At 29.0% G+C, this 25,519-nt stretch overlaps 1 protein-coding gene across 4 annotated transcripts; it reads left to right on the plus strand.

The window, feature by feature from the left end:
- The first annotated feature begins 4,986 nt into the window (after nucleotides 1-4,986).
- Nucleotides 4,987-24,868, plus strand: LOC136980174 (ubiquitin-conjugating enzyme E2Q-like protein 1). Of its 4 annotated transcripts, none has more exons than XR_010881508.1 (4): nucleotides 4,987-5,146; nucleotides 8,877-9,710; nucleotides 24,634-24,749; nucleotides 24,819-24,868. XR_010881508.1 is itself a non-coding variant. In XM_067276223.1 (3 exons), exon 2 carries the CDS (start codon nucleotides 8,913-8,915, stop codon nucleotides 9,669-9,671), a length of 759 nt encoding a protein of 252 aa, XP_067132324.1. In that variant the 5' UTR covers nucleotides 4,992-5,146; nucleotides 8,877-8,912; the 3' UTR covers nucleotides 9,672-9,693; nucleotides 24,819-24,868. The 4 variants fall into 4 exon arrangements, 1 of the variants encoding a protein (XP_067132324.1); XR_010881509.1 differs by having other exon boundaries at nucleotides 8,877-9,693; nucleotides 24,651-24,749; XR_010881510.1 differs by having other exon boundaries at nucleotides 8,877-9,693; nucleotides 24,657-24,749.
- Nucleotides 24,869-25,519: the final 651 nt, after the last annotated feature.

A 25,519-nucleotide genomic window follows, 5' to 3' on the forward strand; every position in this document is an offset into this window, starting at 1 on the left:
CCCACCCCCTAGACCTTTAACCATTAAAATTTAATCCCCCTAATATACAAACTTTCCTGCAAGATTCCAGAAATTTTCGACAAAAGACACAGGGATTATTAAGCTTCAAAGGGGGTAAACAAAATCGTGCCTCCCCTCAACAGAGGGGAGGCACGATTTTGTTCACCCCCTTTTAACGATTTTATTCACCCCCTACGCTAACAAATAAAACATACATAAAGAAAAAACCCCAATTTTTTTAAGTATTTCTCGACGTTTTAAGGTACCCTGAGTCCAAAAATATTAAAATTTTGAGGGTTATTTTCTGATCGATCTCCATACTTACCCTCTGTTATATACAGTATAACAGCCGACAGAGTAAAAGATGGAGAACAATTATACAATATCCTACAAAAGTAAATATAAATATGCGAATGTTCACGGTATTAGACAGCGCTTAGTAGCTGTAATTTCATTTCGATTTAATTTACTTTTTTTAAAAATATTTATAGATGCCAAAAGGTATGAGACTTAATCCTTTGTTTAAGTTAAGTAATATTTCATGCTTGATATATACATTAATTCGATTCTATTCTTATTATACTAAATTAAATAATGTTGGTCGGTTGTCGAAACGATTTAGTTTTGTTTTGTCACTCGAGATCAGATCTAATCAGTACTGTGACTTCCTGATTTTTCATGAATAGTGGCAATCTCCGGGATCTCGATATTGTAGATACTGTAGATGCTAGTTTAGTAGATGAAGCATCGTCGAGACCGTTGCAACTGCTCCACGGACTTCCATAAAGATATATTTCTGCTTAATCTCTCATTGATTCTTACACACAATAAAATTTTCAGACATGTGTTCTGGTTAATGTCTTTAATAATTAACGATAAGACTAAACAATTCTGGTATAATATGACTATATAAAAATGTTTAAATTAAGTTTTCTAGCTTGTTTACGTAGGGTTTCAAAATATAGCCTATACACAAATTCTTCACTTCTATACTTCTGAAAAAAATAAAAATAAAATGTCAACAATAAAGATAAAAAACCGATAACTGTTTTATTTACAGTCAATTTTATCAAAATAACTACAGCGTAAAGAAAATAAGAAATTCACGAAACATTACGAATTTTCTCACAACCTTTCCTCCATTATAATTATAATTAACTTCAGTTATTTTTTAAGTAAAAACACTTTCTATAAGTGTAAAATTCTACTTAAAGAATGCTTATAATATATATCAAGAATATTATTAAAATTAATGTTGTAAACTTAATGTCTAATAGAAAAAAACCTAGCAACAAGTTGCTTAACTTTCCCGGCAGAAGAATTTAAATTGCCTGTGGCGCCATCTGTTACGGTATTTTATTATTAAAAACTTTTCATATTATTAATTAGATGAGATTTATAAAAAAAATTGTAGATGCTAATAACGAGTAAAATGTTCGTCAAGTCCGTCCCCCCTCGAGATACGATTTACGATCCCCTCTATCTCCCCACCCTCTTGACCTTTAATCACCAAAATTTAATAGCGTTAATGCCCTTAACATACAAGCCTCCCTGCAAAATTTCAGAAAATTTTAACAAAGGCCACAGGAGTTATTAAGCTTTAAAGTAGATGTCCCTCCCCACACACACATACATACACACATATACAGAAAAAAACCTCCAACTTTTTTTTTGCATTTCTCGACATTTCGAGGTCCAAAAGCCGAATTTCGAAGGGTCATTTCTTGACCGATGGCCGCATTTTTTCCCCTGTTATATATATATAAGAGCCTGGAAAGTAAAAATAGTTTAAATAAATTATCATCTATAACGAATACAGCTCACTCACAGAATACCTTTTTTTTCATATTTCTTTAAAATATAAATGAAAATATAATCCGCCAAACTATATGACATATAAACTTATATATAAATATATTAAACTTATTTATTTATTTTTTAAAGTCCGTATGTAATTCAAATAGACTAAATCTAATGTATATGAATGACGAATGAGAAATTAAAGTATAATATTATTCAAAATTTATGCTAATAAATATAACAAAAAATAAAAAAATAAAGGTATAAATATTTAATTTTTACAAACAACAACATTCTCGAATTTCAAATTTTAAATAAAATTCGAAATATTTTCAATTTGCTATTTGAACTTTTCGTTGGTCACCTCTAAACAACGGCCATTTTTTTTTTTTTTTTTAATTAACGAACTTTACTTCCTTTTATATATTTATTATTATTATTTTTTGGAGGAAAATGCATACCTCCAACCTCTAAATAAAGGCCATTTTATGGCCGCAATTTAGAGGTAATTTTACTTATTGGAAACTCGATAAATACAAAAGAAAATTTTAATTGCAAATTAATAATTCGAATTTTTATTGTTATAATTTAATTAAAATTTAATGTTATCCAATAAATTTTAATTGGTTTATAATTTGTTAAGAGTTTTATATACTTCGATCATTTTCAAAGGTAGAGATTGAATATTTAAGACTGATTTGTCAATACAATTGTCATTGTAATGTTGTCAATAGAGAATTATTGTTTGCTATTTTACTCCACAGTTCAATTATTCGACTGTAATAAATAATTTATAAGTTTATATAGTCAATACCGCTCGATAAACATTCACAAAGAACTTAAAAAAAAAAAATAAATAAAATAAATAAATTGAATTCCCTGATAGCAATTTAATATCCATAAATATAGACTGAATCATACAGAAGATAGCAGCCATCTGTAATTTCTGGTATATTGAGCAACATCAACAGAAACAAACTAAGTTATTATTATTAAAATTATTATAACTTTATGCAAATATTTATAAAATATTCAATAATAATATTGCATTTGTTAATTAAATCGAACTCGTAAGATTTATATTTATACATTAATTTAATCTAGTGTTTCTCAAAGTGTGATGCGCGTACTCACGGAGGGGGGGGGATTGTCTTCGTGGTTACGTAGTCATTTTCGGTTACGTAAAACTGACGTTTAGAATAATTATTATTAATTAAAAATAATTATTTTAAACGTTTATATTTCGTGATAAGTGTGCGGCATTTGTGTAGTTGCAAATGATTTTTTTTCTTTTTTTCTAAAGAGGGGTACTCATGTCAATGAACATAACTCTTTAGAGAGAGAAAAATGCGTGTAATAAAATAAGCGATGCTAATTATTGTTTTAAAAAAAAGACCTCGAGGAGAATTATTTGCATTAAAGTATTAATTTTTAGTAAAAAAATCTCGTTTTTTTAAACTCATTTTTGCGTGAGAAGCGTAACACGTCTCTTCAATTCTGAATAACTTACGCATCGGTTAACAATGAAAATATCCAACTTAACTCTATAATAAACACGTCCTAGTATTTTATCACCGTTAAAACTAATAAAAAAAACAATATATAGCATAATATTAATATATAAAAGTCACTTTATATAGGTAATACTTAAAAAAAAAAAAATTGCATTAAAATATTCAAAATTTGCGTTTTTAAGTGTATAACAATACTAAAAACAATACTAAACAAATTTAAGGCAAAATTAATTAATTTTAATTTTAATTTATAAATTAATTAACAGAAAGGCGAAGAGTTTGAGAGAAAAAGTGATGCAGTTGTCTATTTAAAATGCGAAGTAGTCTGATCATAACGAAAAACGATGCTTCACTTATACTACTGAATCAATAATACCTCAGTCTGGTATTCAAAATGAGTGATTTCGACAATATTACGAGAGGGAGTGGGACTTGATTTCCTGTCTCAGCATTTTAATTAACATCACTATCTTTCTGACCAAATTTTAAATAATTTAAATATAATCGCCCTATATAACTTACAATAACGTAATCAGCACTTTAATAAAAAAACATCTCCCTCCTTTAGAAGTAAATTTATATATATATATATATATATAACTTAGGTAATTCTTATCAAAATATATAAAAATTTAAATTTATTTATTTGTTTGGGTTTAAGGATAATTTAATTCTCGAATTTTGAGTGAAATTTATATATTTTTATAGCATCTTCTTGTCTTAAAACACTTCTTTTAACATTTACTAGAAAGTAAAATTGAAAATTTATGTACACAAGAAAGAATTTTTCTAGTTAACTCTTTCATTACATTTATAAGGGATGGAGTTTTCGTAGGAAAAGAATAACATAATTTATTATCGAAATAGCAGAGAAAATTCTTATTTTGTCTGCCATTTCGAGTTATTGATAAATATTGGACAGCCGATGCCTAACTTTATTAATGCTTGTAATTAAATTCGGCAAAGAAATATCGGCAATTTTCTTTCCTTAATTTGCTGATAATAAGAATAAAAAAAAAAAAAAAAAGAAAGAAAAACAAAAAATAACTCGAACAAGACGTAAATAACTTGTATAGGAATTTTTATAACGTAAATTCATCACCTCCAAGTCCATCCTACAAATATTAAATACGTGTTTTGGATCAGAAATTCTCTTTAAAATCTAAAATATATCGCTTAAATTCCGATTTACAAACGTAATTAAATTAAAATTTATTATATTTCTACGTTAGACTCATCATAAAATTATCTTGTTTAAAAACAATAAAATAAAAATGTAATTATCTTTAAGCATTAAAATTAAAATTAATATAAATTAAAACTAAATATATATATATATATTAATATTTTAGAGAGGAATATTAAGGAGAATATTAATAATATTTTACGGTTCGTTTATTTTTACAAAATTATTTTCGTTTGAATAATAATAATAATAATAATTGTATGGGGTAAAAACGAAATTAATTTACATATATTTAAAATTTTAAATTAGACTTGATTGATTAAAGATTATAAAACACACGGAATTTAACGTTTTAAAAGATTTTTTTTTTGACACGTGACTCAATTTATTACGTGTAATTAGTTATAATTAAGCCGTATATTTATTGAACAATAGAAACGAAACTTAAACGTAAGAGAGCAGAACGTCGTTATCTGGATTTTAAAACGTCGAATATTTAGATAGGTTCCAGCAGGGGAGATATTGATCCTCGCAGTGTGGCCATGCTCCAGCCGAGTCGAATGCAGGAGCCAGTTAGTCACGTGATCACCCTCTGCCATTCGTTTTTAGTCTGCTAGATAGTGTGGCACAGAGTTCCAATGTACTGGTAAGTCTCCGATTCGCTATTGTTATTAAACGTTAATTTACCATTATATACGCGTGTATTTAGATATAGAACGGATTAATAAGTATTATTTATTGTATTAAATAGGAATTTTTATAGAAATTAAAAATCAATTTTTTTTAAATTTTTTTAATTCCACGTTTAAATATTACATACCCTTAAGTATACGTTAGTTAACATAAGCGAAGTAATTATAATGTTATTTTATAAAGGAATAGGGCTTATTTAAATCCAAAAGGCGCCCTTACGTCTAAAGATATTGTTTATAACTTTTATATGTGTTGTGATAGCTACTAATCGATAAAATAAAGTCGTTCGACATAAGAATTTATCCGGTTTGAAATATCGGAAACGTACACCATTTTCCTTTCTAAAAGTATATTTTTATAACGATTTTAACACTCACAAAAACTAATTTATATATAAAAAAATCGAATTTAGTAGTTTATTTTCCGACGAGAAACAAGGAACTTACGTGTGATGCAGCTTAATATTCCATTCACAATAGCTACTTTGCAATAGTCTATACCGATGTAGTTTCTTTGTGTAATTGAAGATGTAAGTTATTTCAATTTTTTTCCTTTCTTCCTATATTTCTATCTTCAAAAAATGAAGTTTTCTCAGAAATGATATTTACCAAAGTCAAAAAGGTTTTTCTCTATCAATTCAATTTTTTTTTTCTCCCTCCCTTCTCTATGGGAGCGAGCTACATCGTGTTTTCTTCTGTATGCATCTCACTCGAAAGACAGCAAACTTAGTCGATCTTAGAGGAGCTTACTCTAGAGAATTTCATTTTTCTTGAATAATCAGGGGAGGGATCTTTTCCTTTCTCTACGTTTTTGACAAAATGAATTTTTGTATTCGTAGAAACAACAATATGACGTAAAAAAATTTAATTTACTTTATAGAAACGTCTCGTACGGATAATCTAATTTTTTTAAAAAAAGAATATATATATTTTTCATTAAATTAGTAGAATATTGATCGGTTGTAGAACATTCATAAAACTTATCTCGTTCGGTTCTTAATAAAGTAATGGAGCCGCGTAACTAGTAAGACCTTAGCTTAGTTGAAGCGGGTGTTTTTCTGTATCCGAATTAGCGATCGTTTACTACAGGATGGACAGACAAACTCGGTATTTTTCTAGACTATTGGCGCGAAGGGTTTTTTCCAAATCGATCTCTTCGTGACGTCAAGACAGAAGACGTTGAAAGCTGCTTTTGCGTTCAATTTATGAACGTCTCTTAATGGATTCGGGGATGGCACATTAATGTTCCCAGTTCTCTCGGCTTTTATTGTCTTTGACGATTGTTAAAAACACAAAAGATAAATAATTTTTTAAGGTATATAAAGTTATATATAATTTGTAATTTTACGCCGCAACTTCTATAAAATATCTTAATTATTTCCTTTAAACGAATACGAAGAGAAGCGAATTAATGTCTGAAACGGCATAAAAAAAATATAATTTTATAATTGTTTTAATTTTTTTTTTAAATTATCGATCTTTAAACGATTGTTTTTTAGACTTTTATTTCCGATATAAATCGTTCGTCTCTGTAAATTTAATATTGTCCTTGGAGCTGAATAAGGTAGACTGTGGCATTAATCCAATTCTCACCTACCAAAAACTAACTTTCAAGGACACGAAAAGGGAAGGAAATTTAAATAGATGAGTCCGATTATAAAAGAGATACTATAAAATACTAGTTTCGAATGAAAAGAGAGGGATAAGTATTCTGCAGTCGCCTACGCTGCCCTCCGAAAAGGTCAACATTACGAATCAGTAATCGATGATACCGACAAGGTATCACACAACTCTTACAAAATGCACTCAGAAAAGCAAATAGAGTGCTCGACATTTATTTCTCCCATTGGCAGAATCGGATAATTTGCGAAAAATAATAATAAAAAAACACTCCAAAAAAACAATATCATTTATATCTGTTGACGTTGCGAGATGTCTACTTAATCTATTGGGTGATATATTTTATCCTTTCGTAGCGGCAAACAATATGTTTTTTTATTTTTTTTCCAATAAATAATCCACTTAAAGAATAATTTATTCGTACGTTTAATAAATAATAATATATCTTTGTCGAAAAAAATAATAAAAATTAAATATATATATAGGCCTATATCGAATCTTCTTTTTAAATTTAGCATTTATTATACGCTGTATAATTTACATATAACGATTTTTACAGATATTTATATCGAAAATTATCAGAGATATTCTTCTTTCTCATCAATGTCTAAGAGAAGAAGGGGAAAAAATAAATAAATAAGAACCAATTATGGACGTATCGATTTTCATATTGTGAAGTAATTAATTACAACTAATGTCAGATATTCGGGGTTTTAACCGTTGGGTATGCCATTTTAACAAGAAGAATCGTTATTTCTAATGGAATTCTTTAAAATGTTTAAGTGGGTAGATTATAAGGGATAAGGAATTAGCCGTAAATGGCTTTATCGTACGATTTAACTAATTTCTTTTTCGTCTTTTTTTACTGTAAAAAAATCACTTTATATTATACTTTTATACAAATAATTACCCATTTCTGGCACGGTTGAATCTCTTGTTTTCTTGTAGATTTTCAGTACTGTTACGAATACCTGTCAATTGGAATCCTTCCAAATAACTGATGCGGTGTCAATAATTGTAGATGGAAGTTTCCTAGTTTATAATAATAATAATAATAATAATAATTCGATTTACGGATATTTATTAAGCGTTAAAAATCGTTAATTACGATATTTTAAAAAATTATACACTGTTAAAGATATCTAATAGAGAAAATTATAGCCGTGAGATTAAAGAAAACGTTGTAAAAACTTAAATTAATTAGTTAACTCAATGCTCTTCCTACTCCCTATTAATTCAATGCTCTTTATCCTACCCTTTTTATAGAAAGTAATAATAGAAACAAAATACGAAACCCGTAATTGAAATTTGTTGATGTTTAATTATTAAATTCGTTTAACAACAATAATATTACATAATGAACCATTAGTATATTATTAATTTATGACATTTATTAATGTTCTAATTGAATATTCATTGTTAATTTATCATTCTATTTTATGTTAATTTTGAATAATATAAGTAATGGCTCTTAAAGTAAAATATCAATTTTTACATAAATTAACGTGATTATACCAAAAAATATAATAATAATAATAATATACAGTTTTTTTTTAAATATTTATTTTGTAAATAAATCAATTAATTCGCGTAATGCTTTTCGCATCTACAATCGATGAATGATGCGAGGAGAAAAATTCATTCATCATTAACGAATGAGCGATTCTCTGTAGTTTAATTCTTTTTTTAAAATATTAATTACATTTAAATAAATGTTATTGTCGAATTTGTTTTCTTTATAAAAATTAATATAATTTTTCTTTATTATAAATAAAACGATTAAAAAAATACACATTTTATGCAGATGTGTGCGCTTTCTTATAACGTAAAGGTTCTTAAAATGTCTATTTTCTTAATTAAAATTATTTTTAATAAATATAATTATTACGTCGAACGAGAAAGAAAGTAATTAAGTTAATTAATCACATCTTTTTTTACTTTTACTTTTATTCATTACACGGGGAAAAATTATCTAAAATATATATATATATATGTATTTATGGCTTTTGTATTAATTATTGGTTACATTAGGAGAATTTTTTCTGAGAAATGCTTGTATTTCAGGAGATGATTTAGAGATATGCTGGATGCCCCATAAAGATGGCTTCGGCTTTCAGGAAGTTATTTAAATCTACCGATAGACTTTCTGACGAACGGAGAAAAAAGAATCGCGGTTCACCAAGTCGACAATTCGCAGCCAGGTTGTTAGGACAATATGAAAGTCCTAGAGTATCGAGAAGAGATTCGAAAATTAGTCCAGCGGATGCATCGGTTCCAGCTACATCTAAAAAGTCTTCCAAAGTAGACTCTGTCATATCAGAAAGTGTTATGAGACATAATCAAGCCGTACGTACAAGAAGATTAATGAAAGAATATCAAGAGATGACCAGGTTGATGAGGAACGTAGAAAAACCTCCATACACGGTAGAATTGGTAGATGATAATCTATACGATTGGAACATAAAACTTCACCAGATCGATCCAGAATCAGATTTTTATCGAGACATGCAAGAGACACACACACCATACGTCCTGATTAACATCAATTTTCCCGAAAACTTTCCATTTTCTCCGCCATTCATGCGTGTGATCTCACCCCACATTGAAAAGGGTTTCGTCATGGAAGGTGGTGCTATCTGCATGGAACTCTTAACACCCAGAGGTTGGGCATCGGCATACACAGTCGAGGCAGTCATCATGCAGTTTGCTGCTAGTTTAGTCAAAGGTCAAGGCCGGATAGCCCGAAAATGCAAAAGTGGAAAGGAATTCAACCGGAAATCTGCAGAAGCTTCCTTTCGAAGCCTGGTGAAAACTCACGAAAAATATGGTTGGGTTACACCGCCTTTAGCTGAAGGTTAATGAAATAAACTGTCAATTCCAGGTAAGCTCCTAATGCAGGTGAGATTTATCTTATTAAAAGCATTCTTGACAGCCATTTAAGTCAATTTCCCTTTCGTTTATAATTTTTCAACTTAATTACCTTTAACGTTCATTTAACAAACTTCATTTTTATATTTCTCTTGAAAATCTTTATAGAATCTGTTAAAGATTTTCAATGAAAATATAAATAGTTCCTTAAAAAATATATATATATATATTTTATTTATATAAAATTCTCGTCCTTGTCATCACTTATTTATTTATATTTCTATCATTAATATATCCTCGTATCGATTTTTATGCATTGATATAGACAATCTATCGAGATAAAAGTTCTAACTTTATATTATTAAGCAAAGTCTTGACTGTATTTTTATAATGGACAAAGAATAATAACCTTATTATAATAATTCTAAGAATAAAAATACGTATCGAAACGATTATTCTTTTTACTCTCAACTTAATTCTTTCGATAGGAAATTCTCAGACGTCTCTGTAATAAAAATAATAATTAAAGTTTTTTTAATGGATAGCTCAATGTATAAAATTTTTGAATAATACGAATTTATTTTTTAATATTTTAATTGGCTCGTACGTTTGAGACATGATAAATGAAGTCAGAATTTATGGCCGGAGAATGGAAGATAAGAAAATTAACGTCTTCGAATAAATCAATAATTAATTCAGTTTTCGTATTTTTTTTTCTTAAAAAAAACCCTTCAAATTTTATGATTTTTAATAAGATTTTTATGGTTTATTATAAATTAAGTTTGTCGAATTTCATAATTTTCTCTTCTAAATATAAATATTTTAATGTCCGTTCTAACGTTTATTTATGAAGATCAATAAACTTATTTTCGTTTCTAGTTTTATATAAGTTAGGGAAAAAAATAAAATACTACTTTAACACACAAAAAAGAATAATGTATTTATAAATATAATTCCCCTTTGGAGGTTGTTTTCGGCACATTGCACATTATTAGTAGGAAAATACACATTTACAGGGACGAAAATAGAATTTTATTTTTGCTACACACTTCAAAAAATAACTAAAATATATATATAACTTTAATTAAAATAAACTGTTAAGGTGTGAGCATACTGCAGCGAAGAAAAGGGTCGAAAACCTCCTAGAGTGGTCTGTTCCCAATATATCAGACCCCTTTCCTTACCACTGTTTGCCCTATTGGAGGCATGGTAGAACCCATTGTAGGTTCCTCCATGCTTCCAATAGGGCAAACGGTGATGAGAAAAGGGCCTAAGTTCTCCGGAAGACTTTTTTCTAAGCCCATTGTGGGTTTTGCCGTGTCAATCTCCAATTTTTTATAACTCCTAGTTTAAAAAAACTGTAAATTAAATAATAATTAATTGTATGCCTTCTGTACGGATATTTATACGTAATTTAGTATCTTTAACATTGTTAAGGTGGTTCTAAAACGAAAAAATATTCTTCGTATTCATACAAATATAAATTATTCTGCGAATTAAATCGTCTATCTTCGTTCTAATGCTCATATTTTTTCCCCTTTTTTTCTCTAGAGTTTCCAATAATTAAGGTTGTTCAATTTGTTTTTTTTAAAGGATAATCTCAAAAACTTTGACAGCAATTAAGAAGATAATTTAGAAAACCTTTTTTTTCCTATTGTTATTATGAAAAATGTGATGTTGTAAAATGGTATCATTAACGTAAGAATGATGATGACACGACATTAATATGGTAAAATTTTAAGGTATTTTGAAAAGTCGTCAAGAAAATGTAATGACATTTTATGTCCACAAAATTATACACTCGTTTAAATTTGCATAAAAATTTTATAAGAGAGGGGAAAAAATTTTTAAAAGATTAAAATAATAAAATAAAGATATTAAGTTAACTGAAGTAAGACTTTTTTTGGGGGGGAGGGTGTTAGTGCGTGTGGGGAAGAAAATATTTTGTTTATCCACTTTGAAGCTTAATAACTCCTGTGCCTTTTGTCGAAAATTTCTGAAATTTTACAAGGAGCTTCGGGTATTAGGGACCTTAAAGCTTTTAAATTTTGGTGATTAAAGCTCGAAGGGTTGAGGAGATAGAAAGGGTACAGTACAGTACGTGTGTCTTATCTCGAGTGGGAATAGACTTAATGAAGTTTACTCGTTATTAGCATTTACAATTGTTTTTAAAAGGGCCTTTTGCCGTTTTGTATTAATTAATAATATAAAATGCTTTTTAATAATAAAATATTACAACAGATGGCATCACACGCAATTTAAATTTTTTTGCCGGGAAAGTTACTCAACTCGTTGATGAATTTTCTCATTTAAGATCTTATTTTCCCTTCGAAGAATTATAAAATTCCTCTTATTTTTGAATAAGTCCTAAGTAATCAAGTCAAATTACACAGACGTATTTTGTATAATTTCTGTAAATGATTGCCTTTTCGATTTAAAATACAGTAATAATAAAATTGCTATTTTCCGAAGATTATGCAATTAAAATTACATAAATCTTCAATTGTTTTTTTTTTAATTTTTATTAATTTAATTTTTAAAATGTCTTCCATAAATAATCTAATTAGTTAATTTAATTTATTAATGAAATAAGAATGATTTTTCTGCATCCGGAATGTGAAATTTCCATTATTTTTATGAGGCATTTTACTCTTCTTTCACAATCAAATCAAACAAATTTCTTCTTGATAATTATAATTAATTATTTAATTTTCTTTAAGAATAATTCGATTTAATTTTGGAATTAATAAAAGGAAATTCCAAATGTCTAAACAGAAATCGATATTATCAAGATTGTGAAACTCGTCATTTATTATCATTATCACTTCCATCGTCTATCATTATCGTCATTAAACAGGGTAATTATTGTATCATTAAGAAAAGTAAAGTTTTGAACACGTATAAATGCAGATGTTTGCATGTTTAATATTCGAATTGTAGTTTAGTTTAAACTTACACGAAAATTCTTTTAGAATTTTTCATAATTTAATTAAATTGACGTGATTTATAATAGAAACATTAATTCAGTTATTTAATCCTTAAACAGAATTAAATGTTATATATATATATATATATATATATATTCATTTAAAGAGTATTGTCTGCTTCGTTCAGATTCGTGTGTCTTGTTGGATTAGTTGGTGAAGTCCCGCTCTTAGAATGCCTTTAACACGTTGAAATTTCTAATAATAATAATAATAAAAAATGATTTTACTGTTCAATTTTGAAATTTTATTTGTAAATCTGATGTATTTTCGTTTAATTTCCGGAATAAATAATTATGTTTTCTTATTTGCACAACGTAATTTCCTGGTTGAGTCTGGATAATTTATTGTTCGTTTCGTAAGAACTAGAGAGTTTTTCCGGTTTAGAAGTGCAAAATATCTTAAAAAACCGGCGATAAGTCGTTGGATTTAGAATCATAGAATAACAAATCCTTCCCTAAATTCTGGAAAATATATTGACTGCATTTCTAATCCCCGTTATTCTATTCCTCAAGCATATTGGACGAAGCATAATCTCTTCGAATAGAAATTCTTATTCATCGAATGAGAATGCCTCCCGAATATGGAAAATATTATTAAGCATTCGGTTAGTTATTCATGGAGTGCGTTATGGACAGAAAAGAATTCCACCCACCCCCTTTTTCCCCCAAAAAAGAAATATAGAATTTTATAAAACTCCGAAAATGCATAATGCAAAATCACACGTGTTTATATGATTTAAAGTATAATAATTTCAAAAAAATATTACATATTAATATTATTGGGATGCAATTATTGCGTAGATTCTCGCTACCGTCCGTCTGCCTGTCTGTCTGTTTATCTTTCCTTAATCTCGAGTTAGATGGATGAAAATCGAGACCAGATGTGGAAATCTTAGGGGGGCCAGGATGCCCCAATTAACTTTATACGAACTTTCAGACTGTACCGGAAGTCTCGCGATTTTTTTTAAAATTAAAATACGGTACAGGCCAGGCTTCGGGTGTGTTTAATTATTATAAATATTAATTTGTAAGAAATTTTAATGGGAAAAAATAGGAAAAGATTTTTCTTCGATTAAGAAATCAATTTTGAAGTGAAAAATTTATTAATTAATCACTTTAGAAAGAATATTTTGAAGTGAAGTACCAGATAATTAAAAATAATATAGAAATGTTGACATTTTGAAGTGATGTTACATAATTTTAATGATTTTTTTTTAAAGGTTCTAAAATACTCTACCAGCATTTTCCACAAGGAATTCCTTTGATTTATTCGATTTTCTTCGGTTCCAGACAAATTAAATTATAATTTAAAGTATTATATAATTTTTAAAAGAAATAATTTATAAATTACTCGTTAACGACGATGTATCTTTGTTATATTTAACGTATAAAATAAGTTCAAAATTAATTCATTTATTAAATTATCGAATAGAATAAAACGTTGTTCCTTGTTTATTCTCCTGACATTCGAAGGTGTAGAACTGAATCAATAACCTCGAATAAATTCCATTTATAATTTTGACCTTATTAAAACTAAATTATCAAACTAACAAATAACTTATTACTTCGAATATAATGCGCACCCCGACTTTGAAAATATGTGGAAAAATACCTTAGGATAACATTTAAAATAAAGTATAGATGTTGACACTCAACACAATAACTTTAATTCTTATACATGTAGCCTTATACAGGCTACACAGGACACTATTTAATAGAGCCTCCAAGCCTTCTACTTCCACCAAATGAGAGTAAATTATAGCTTCACCCTTTATATACATAATATGTTGTAAGATTTATATAACAGCTACATATATGTGTATTTAACGTGAATATATATGTAATATGTATAAAATAAGGTAATAAAATGCATTCTGGTTGTACCTAGAAGTATAATAATGCACCCAGTTTTAGCAGAGTCATCATATATCTGTATAATCATTCGTATTCTAAAGTTTTTCTCATGCAAAGTAACTGTCTATGAAATTCTTATTGGGTATGAATAAATCATGTTTATTCCTTTTATCGATTGACAAAGTTATAATATCTTTTCGAAAATTCGATACGTACAACCTCTAAATAACCAATATTTTAAAATTTTATACGTGATTATTGGATCAGATTTGTTGATTTTAAGGTTTAAATTCGAAATGATAAGTATTCTATTAATTTATAACCATTGGTTTATATTAAAAAAAACAAAAAAACATCACAAAAAGTGTCTGAAAGACGTAACGTTAAACCCAGATTGAGAATATAACAAACAATCTTTATATTGGATTCCATTATCTGTGGAAATAGAGTTAGTATGTTAAAGAAAAAAGAAAAAAATAAAGAAGTCGATAGTTCCTTAGATCGATTTATGGTGTTTTCTATCCGTTAAACAAAGCTATCAAGACCTAAAGGGTGAAATTCAATCGCGCGAAACGATACAACCCTCTTCACAACTTTCCTAAACTTCAATTTTCATTATAAATAACAGGGGAAAAAAAATATTCCTCCAAGATATAAACTACGTTCGCTTCTTAATTAAGAATTGTACTGAAAGTAAGATGTAATTTTTCAATTTTATTCAAAGAAATTTTAATTTTAAATATCTCGATAGCCAAGTAATTACCTCAGAAGGTCGTGTAATTTGTTGACATATTCATTCATATTTTTCACTTCTTTCGTTGGTCTGGCAGAGTAAAAAAAAAGGAAAGAAATTTGCATATTTTAAGCCGCGATATAAATCAAATAATCTGGATAATTCAGGAAATTTTTAAGCGTAAACATCACGTTCGTTCATTAAAAGGGTTTGTGTGAACCGTATCATTGTCTGGGTATAAGATAATCCTTGTAAGCTATCTGTAACCATCCTTCACGTACAGCTGACGTGTTGTGAATGCGTGACGTAAGATATCTCTCACCTTATCAGTCGTTCTGTATCGTTTGTATAGTTACAATTTCCTCGAGAATTACTCCCATAGAGAATTATCACAAGTGTTGAGAGCCAGCCTTTCACTAGTTACAGCGACAAGAAGTCTCGACCTCATCTTCTAGTTTCCGGAAGACGTCTTGGAGACAAATCTGTCTGTAGGTCTATCCATCATTGTGAATTATAAATGTTTTTTAGCGTGCAGCAGTGTAAGCGTGCGTGTTATTATTTACGAAGTAGATTCATTTAACAACCTTATAAGTAAATTTCATATCGTTTTTACATTATTTAAATATTTCCCATTGAAAAATTAATAAATGAATGCGGTTTATTTAGGAAAAACGACGAGTTTTTGTTCCGATATAAAGATTCTGGAATTAATTTTAAAATTATTTTATAATTTTTAAGTCTGCAAATAAATAAATTTCGTCTTATAAAATACTTAACTAAGGATAGAACGTTTATGTATTATACGTGCGTGACGTCGCAGGATTTGATTATTAACACAGGATTAAAAGGGTGTAACGTCACTAATAAAATATATAAGTCAACGAATTGAAGAAATGATATTTGATTTATTGATTTGCTTGCCCATTTATATCCGTGTAGACAAAGTATAGAAGTGCAAGGATCTAGTCGACTTTTACTTTCCCGTCTGTTATATAACAGAGGGAAAGTATGGCGATCGGTCAAAAAAACATGGCCTCAGATTTTTATATTTTTGAACTCAGGATACGTCGAAAGGTCGAGAAATGGGGGAGGAAGTTGGAGGGCTTTCTGTATGTATGGATGTACAGTACTTTACGTGGGGACAGAATTTTGTTCACTCTCTTTGAAGCTTAATAACTCCTGTGCCGTTTGTAGAAAATCTCTGAAATTTCACAAGGAGGTTTGCCTATTAGGAAGAAATGTCTCTAGAAATTTTCAGGAAAATCGGATCATCGTTTCGTGAGATATGGCCCTATCCCTGATACCTCTCTAACCAATCTGAAGACTTAAAGATATTGGTAGCAGTTATTAGAGATGAAAACAAGTAAAAAATGCAGGGAAGGTCCAGCAACAACGTTGCCAGGTTTTTTTTAAATGTGTAATATGATTTATTGATTTTTCCAGAAAGTTTCATAAGTACACAAAACGTGTTCGTGTTTTCTCTCGTTTTATGATAATGAACTTGAAAAAAATTGATTAATAAACATTAAAATGTCTCTTAGTAGATATTATAAGCTTTTAGTAATTAAAATATACGCATATGTATAAGAAAATATTTTATAAATTTCATTATAAGTAGAGTATATTATTATTTACCCCTTAATTCAAGTATATAAAGTGAAAATTTAAATAATGCTTTATCGATAATTGTACATATTAAATTTAGATAAACAAATTTAACTCATAATTTAACAAATAAAATTCAGTAATTATCACAGTAAAACCTGTGTAAAACGGTTTCCTTTTTACACAGGTTTTTTACTGTAAGGAATTGTACGGTTTCCATTTTATTCAAGTTCCGTTTTGGACAGGTTTTACTGTATAAAAAACATTTTACACTTTGTTTTTTTGTCTCTAAGAGGGCCTTTTTTTACATACTCGTCTTAGGCCTTGATATAACTCTATGCATAAATTGATATAAATAGAATAAATGCTTAAATTTCGTACAATGTTTATTATTATTTTTTAAAATTTTATTTGGCTAAGAACTTGTTTTCGTATAATTTTCTTTAAAAAGACACTTAATCACAGCAGGGAACATAATTGTTTGATATTTCTAATTATATCATTTTGGCAGCCATTATATCTCTATCTGCATATACAAGTAACCGGCTGATACAACGTTATCAGTATCTATCATCGCATCTATATTTATTAGAGAAGTCAAGGTTTAATTCCTTTAATAAATATAGATGAGATGATGGAGTATATAAGAGAAAACTGTGGAAAAACAGGCTAAGAACTGTAATTAAATTTCAGTTATTAAGTCTTTTTTTTTAAATAAGAAAATAATTAAAGCAATCAAAATTTTTGCTAATTAACATTAATTTCAGTCTTCTTTTTTTTTCTTTTTACAGATATTTATTTTTGTTTCCAGTTCTTATTTGTAGATTATAAGTTTCTTTTATTTTTATTTCCTTTTCTTCTGTATGTAGATTGCATTTTTGTTGATAAATCATTCAAAGATTTTTATGCGAATGTCTAGAATTTGATTTTCGAATTTTCATAATGTAAAACTTAAATCAAATCTGACAAATATAAAAGCGAATATATAATTCATTGCTCTATCAAATGGAAAAGAAGAGTTTTATAAAGTTTCATTTATTGGATGGAAACTCATTTTTTACGGTTGAGAAAAATTCAAAAAAAAATCCTTTAAGACATTCTTACTTTTTTCGTATTTAATATAACGTTAATTTAACCGAAGAAGATCTTTAGGTATGAAAATTAATATAATCAGACGTATGGTCTCTCGAAAAATTACATTCAAAAAACACACAAAAATTTGTAAATTTTCCGTTAAAAATATATATATATATATACAAATATAATCTCGCTTCTCTCCACGGTTTTTATTTCTTAAATACATTTCTAAGAATAAAATTTGCACAATAGCAAAAATATTAGACCATATTTTCGTTATATTGTACGAAGGAAAACAGAAATAAACATAATTATTTCTATTTTCTTTATTTATAAACTTTAAAATTTTAAAGTTAAATCTATTCTTTTGTGTGTGTGTGTGTGTGTGTAATTCGAAAAGTTTAAATACAGTTCCTTCAAATAGCTCAAGATACACTAGAATAATGCATTTTTTAAAATTCTAACTTGTGGTTTTATATCCGTGAGGTAAAAATAATGGCCGTTTTCTTCCTTTCTTGATTTATATTGCGGATTTTTCATCGTTTGTGATCTGATATCTTTTTCTGTTGGGACTTGATGTCAGAACCTCTAACACACACTTCTCTAGTTAACAAAATGCTTTTATTTAAACAAAAAAGGAACACTACAACTTCACACGTCTGAAGGAAAAAAAAGGCGGGAAGAGAAGAACAAAAAAAAGTAGGGGGAGCTCACAGCAAAAGAAAAATCAGTGTTGCCACCAATTAACAGATCATGAAAACGTTAATATTTTCCTTATTTTTCAACACTTTCCCTCATTGAATGATCTGTTGGATACCCATGTCCTTGCAAAATGATTCGAGTCTTGTGTAGTGGTTTTGTCATTATGTCAGCTACACTGGAATTCTGTGGCTACTCTCTTCACCTCACTGGTTCCGTCAGTAACTAGCTCACGAACAAAGAATTGTCTCGTTTTATTATGTTTAGTACGGCGATGGTGTTCTGTGTTTTGTGCCAATCTTGTTGCTGCTTCATTGTCAATTTGTAGCTTTGGAGGCTCTTTGAGTTCTGTGATATCCTTCAACAATCGCTTCAACCATACCACTTCTACTTCCGTAGTAGATATTGCAACTGAACTTTGTCTTCGACTAAGCCAAGTGATTGCTCCGCCGGAATAAATACAAACAACTCCGGAAGTAGAACGTCCAGTGACCAAATCTCCACCATGATCAGCATCACTGTACGCCTCAAGAATACCATTATATCCTTTCTTATAGAGTATTCCATAATCAAGTGTATTTTTCAGGTAACGGAAGATCCTTTTAACATTTATCTAGTTCTTATTAGTATAAACTTCAAGTGACCTTGAAGCAACTCCCACTGCATAACCAATATCAGGGCGTGTACCAACCATCGGGTACATAAGAGCACCTACTGCTTGACGATATGGTTTGTCCTTTTTGTGTTCTTCATTATTTTCACAGGAACCTACTTTTCCTGATTTATTGCTTTCATTAATTATTGGCGTTGACACAGGTCTGCAATCTTGCATGCCAAAACGCTCAAGAATTTTTTTCAGTATAGGACTTTTGATTTACAAAAATCGATCCATCACTTTGTCTGTGAATTTCTAAACCTAATAAATAAGTATCAGGTCTAGAGACAATCTTGAACTCACTTTTTAACTGCTCTATAGACTCTGCTGATTCCTGAGGATCTGTTTCCGCCACCAAACCATCATCTACGTACAAGGTTAGCAAAAGTTTATTTGGACCTCTTTTTCTTATGAACAGGCAAGGATCTGCATCACTCCTTTGGAAACCCAATTTCAAAAGATGGTCTTCAAATCGCTTATTCCAACATCGGGGAGCTTGTTTACGTCCATAAAGACTTCGTTTTAACTTACAGATTCTGTTTGAACTATCACTAAACCCCTCTGGCTGTTCCATGTAATTGTCTTCATCTATTGTACCATATAAGAAAGCTGTTGAGACATCAAATTGTGTCAGAGACATATTTTCATTTGCTGCAACACTTAAAAGATGTTCCTAACTTAGCAAGAGGGCTGAATGTTTGATCAAAATCCTTTCCTTTTCTTTGAGAGAATCCCTTTGCTACCAGTCTTGCCTTAAACTTGTCTATCGAACCATCTGGATTGGTCTTTGTTTTAAATACCCATTTGCGTGGAATTGCTTTTCTTCCACCTGGTAACTCTTCAAGGGTTCATGTCTCATTTTCTTTTAAAGGATTTTATTTCACAATCCATAGCATTTAACCATTTCTCTCGGTTCCGATAACTAATTGCCTCTGTATAAGTACTCGGATCTTCAAAGGCATTTGAAATCACTGATATAACACAGTCATCAAATTTTCTGGGACGTATAAGCTCTGAACGATCCTGTAGAGTCATTTGTGTTGCCTCTTTGTTCTGAACTTCATCCTGAAAACTCAAATCTTTTTCAGCATTCAGATAACTATCGTCTTCTTGTAAACTATCAGGCTTCATGATTATTTCTGGATGAGGTATATTCAAGTTATCATTTTTAACTATCAAGGATTCCTCTTGAAAAGTGACATCTCTCGAACGAATGAGCTTGTTATTTTCTTTGTCCCAAATGCGATAACCATCATCATTCTCATATCCTATCAAAACACCTTTCTGTGCTTTCTTCTTTCACTTTTTCCTTAGTTGCTTGGGTACATGAGCATAGCAAGTACTCCCAATGATTCTCAAGTGTTTAATATTTGGTGTTTTATTAAACCATAGTTCAAATGGCGATTTACTTTCAATACTTGATGAACTTGTTTTATTTAGGATATAGGTTGCAGTATTTACTAACTCTGCCCATAGCTTTTCAGTGAAATTTTTATTAGTATACATCAAGGACTTTGCTGCCTCGACTATTGTTCTATTTTCACGTTCACAGCAGCCATTCTGTTCTGGAGTTCACAAACCAAACATTACATAATATAATTTTATTCCACGTATTATCCACATATGCTTCTACTTCAATTGTTCCTTTACCTATTGCATATATTTTGTCTCCACTGGCTGTGGTAACTGAATGTGTATCTTTAACCTGTTGAGACTTGATGTCAGAACCTCTAACACACACTTCTCTAGTTAACAAAATGCTTTTATTTAAACAAAAAAGGAACACTACAACTTCCCACGTCTGAAGAAAAAAAAGCGGGAAGAGAAGAACAAAAAAAGTAGGGGGCGTTCACAGCAAAAAAAAAAGAACGCTCAGTGTTGCCACCAATCAACAGATCATTAAAATATTTTCCTTATTTTTCAACATTTTCTTTTCCGAATTTCCAATGAAAGGTTTCTGTTTTCTAGAATTTTTTCACTAGAAACCTCGACGATAAATTTAATTTTTATTTATTAAACTTTCGATATTATATTTACGCGTATAATTTTATTTTTCTTATCGAAATCCATTATCATTAAGGCAATATTTTATTTTATTTTCTTCCTATTCGATTCGACAGGATTCTCATATTCTTCTTTTCAAATCCTTTCGTGAGATAAGATAGATTGTAGCATCAAACGCATAATCTTTATCGTAAAATCGAACAGAAATTCAATAATATTTTATCCGAAGAAATGGGAGCATTAAAAATTATCTAATATTGATAATTTTTTTATGTTTTAATTTTATGGAAAATGAAAACAACGCTTTAAATCTTTTTAGAAAAAAAAATAATAATATGTATATTAATAGTGGTTTCTCCCTAAGAGGTCGGTTTGATAAGTGTTTTTATGTTGATTAAAATTCTGATATTAAAACCAATAAAGAAAGTCGTAATTTCTTTAAAAAAATGATTAAATTTACCTTATTTTCTCGCACAAATTTCGGTTTTCCATCAAAAATTTCATAAGAAAATCTATGATAATCCACAGGAGGTTACACAAGAATAATTTGCAATATATTCAATTACCTAAATCTTGTTATTTATTGAGCTGCAATTTTCAAATTGCAGACCTATAAATTCCCACTGGCGTCTGTCGTACCGTTTGTCTGTCCTTCCTTAATCTCGAGAACGGAGTGAGATAGATTAAAGCCGAGACCAGATTTGGAAAGCTTAAAGGGAGAAGGACCCGATTAACCATACATAAATATCTAATCTGGACCGGAATTCACGTAATTTCAATTCAAAATGGAGCTAAATAGATGATTACTATGACTATTGTTATCAGGAAAAGTATGATTTACAGGGGCAAAACTACTAATTTCGGATGGAGAGCATATATTTTAAATTAAATAAATTTAAAATATGATTAAAAATTCTTTGTTAGTTCTTATTAAATCTTTGTTTTACACTAAAATTAATACCTTAGAATTAAAAAAAAGAAACTGTCTATAGATTTTTATCTTAACGTGTATATTACGTTAAAAATTTCATATTGACGCTATAAAATAAATAAGTTTAGTCCATATAACTTTTAATATTTATACTTTAATATCGCTACACTTCCTAGTTCGGAATCACTTAAATGCCATCAAAAATTCTTCACATTTTAGATAAGAAGTATATTAAATTAATTTTTAACCAGGGAGGAAAATAAAATTGCTCTAGAAAACTGAAATTTACTGATAGTTCGATAGGTAAAACAATTTAAGCTTTACTCGAGATAAAAATCTATATAAATCACGAAAACTCTGTACCTTGACATTAACGAATGCTATTTTTGTGTCACCTTTGAAGGTGATGAAAGAATCGATAAAAAATCACTCATAAAACAAGAGAGGATATTGGATGAATTCGACATTAATAATAGAAACGTCGATCAACAATGTTTGCATCAGTTATAACATCCAAAAACAAGATCTAAATAATTCAAGTCACTACTGTATAAAACGAACTCCGAATAAAATAACATTAGATGATCTGAATATAAAAGAAGTCGTTGAAGGAAAGCAAAAAGAAGAAGAAGAAGAAGAAAAAAAAGCTATTATTTTGTTGTCGAAAGAATTCCAAATATTTCCACGAGGTCAACGATCTCTGTTTTGAAATCTGAAAGTAGAATTTCATGCTAGAATTTAGCTATAAAATAAATGATCGTTCTGTTGAACCTTTCAATATAATTTATAATAATAAAAAAAAAGTCGTTAACATTTTCCGATACTTTACAGGCGTAACTTGTATATTTTGGTACTTAATACTTTTAATTGGGTTGAAATTTGAAAACATTTTTGTTTTTTTACATCAATAAATTCCCACTGTCGGCTGTCTGTCCGTCCTTTCTTAATCTCGAGAGATGATTGACACGACTTCACTGTTAACAGGAAAAGTATGAAGTACAGGGGCAAGACACTACTAAACTTAAGTACATTGTGACGGTGTCATAATAAATAATTGCTCGTACGATAGATATATCTTATACAAATTTAAATTTCGGACTTAACAGATGATCGCCGCCATATTTATAATTCAATTATTGGAATTCATTGATATTTCTTTTTCGATTTTCTTCATTTATCCTTTGATACTTCCGAAACTCGATTATATTGAAAGTAGGGAATGCTGAATCTGTTCCGCATTGCTTAATTAACTGACAAAAGAAATCGTGAGGAAATGAGATCTAAACTCCAGACTTTCATCCAACGTTCGTTCGATTAGAAGAGAGGGGGGGAAAAAGGGAAAAAGGAAGCCAAAGCCATTTTTAAAAGCTTCTACCGTTAAGAAAATTTAATTATTCCAAACATTAATTAGTATCTACACAGTTATAAAAATTAAAATAACATTAATATTTTTAATTAGATTTATATACAATAACGGGAATAGAACACAGGAAAAAAAATAATAATAATATTGTATTAATTAAGTTCATCCTTATTAAATACCGGCTCTTAATAGGAAAATAGTTAAAGGTAAAACGTATTTATAATTACGTACGAAAGGGGAGTTTATCGTTATACAAAAACTGCATTTTTATAATTGAAACTAAATGAAGTTTTAAATGTTAATGAGTTTGTACAAACGCATTATTCAGCGCGGTTGTAATCATCTGGGAATTCTGGAAAATTATATATTTCGGAATTAAAACTAGATTAGAGATCCGGATCGAAAGATTTATGTATAATCACAGGAAATAAACACGTATAGAGTGGAGTAAATGGAGATGTTACAGCCATTGAGATCATTTAAATTCATTTAAAACAAGTAAAAATTATTCACTAAATGAATTGAAAACTTAATTTGAGTTCGGATCGAAGATTGCTTTTAAAATTAACTTATTATCTTATTTACTTTTGCTAGTAAATTAGATAATTTTAGACCCTTTCGGTTTAAAGTTCGCATTGACTTAATGGTCTGTTAGCACGAGTAACAGCCGTTTGTAACGTATTTACGATAAAGGATTGTAAATAATTAATATAATTAGCTATAAACTTGACAAAAAGTTATATTAATAAGTATTCACAACATTATAAAGTAATAATAAATTCATTATTTATTTTACCGTGTTGAATAGGAATGCGTAAACTACATCATATATATGCTAATGGAAGAATCCGAGTGAAAATCGATACAAATAATAAACTTTGAAAGTAACTCACAAAAATTGCATTCATTTTGTTTCTATTTGTTGTAAATTTCTTTAAATCTCTTGATATTTAATTCGATTTTTTTTTATCTCGGAATTCTTTCATAGGCAGATCTAATTAAAAATTAATTTCAATTTAATCTAATTTAGTTTTTATGATAAAAAGAAAAACTCTTTTGTAAGGAACAGACTTCATCTTACAAATCCGAATACGATTAAGTAACAAGCTATGAATTTTAATGTGAGGTTAAACGATTTTCTTATGAGCCAGTGGTTCGAGAGGTAAGATTAAAAATCCGATTAACGAGTTTTTAACAAGTCGTTTTTTCTTTCTTTTTTCTTTTTTTTCAGATACAACGACTAAACTTCCAGTCAAGTACGGTAGAGTTTCATCTCCAAAATGGATCCACTGTCGAGTCCGAGTAGCAGCCATTTTCAAAATGGCTGCACAGCGGCGGTGTTCCATTCTGTCTCGTTGTTGTCTTTAATCGTCAGTTCAATTTCGAACCACAAATAATGACTGGAGAGAGAGGGTCTACAATCATTTATAGGCCTACATTAATAAAAAAAAAAATAAAAATAAAAATAAAAAAAGAAAATTCGACGAAGATGAATTTAGTAAACAATTTTTCCAATACAGAAAAATAAATAGACATTTTAGTTATCGATATTTTAATTTATTCCGATAATTATTTTTGTGTCTAACAATTTATTTTTATATTTGTAATTAAGTCTCGAGGCCCTCCCTCTCCTCCTCTACATGTTTCGTCATTTTGTCTATTCATGTTTCCCTTCTTATATAGAATATTATAGCATTAGTCGATTATAGCGTATTATTCGATAATATAAATACTTTTTCCTGGGAAAATTAATAGTACAATGTTATACAACTCGTACCTGAAGATACTGGATGTTTCTGTATTTATCAAACTTGAAGCCATGTCACATTTTGGTGCATCACTTAATATTAAAAAACATTTATTTAATATTCATGATTCTATACTATTAATTACTGTAACGATTATATATATAGATGATAATGTTAAAGTCTT

Source organism: Centruroides vittatus, unplaced genomic scaffold, assembly GCF_030686945.1.
Source record: "Centruroides vittatus isolate TY-2023 unplaced genomic scaffold, ASM3068694v2 contig_680, whole genome shotgun sequence".
In the NCBI taxonomy this organism is placed as follows: domain Eukaryota; kingdom Metazoa; phylum Arthropoda; class Arachnida; order Scorpiones; family Buthidae; genus Centruroides; species Centruroides vittatus.

Excerpts from the sequence above, each read along its gene's own strand:
- LOC136980174 (XM_067276223.1), top strand. The coding sequence starts at position 8,913 with ATGGCTTCGGCTTTCAGGAAGTTATTTAAATCTACCGATAGACTTTCT.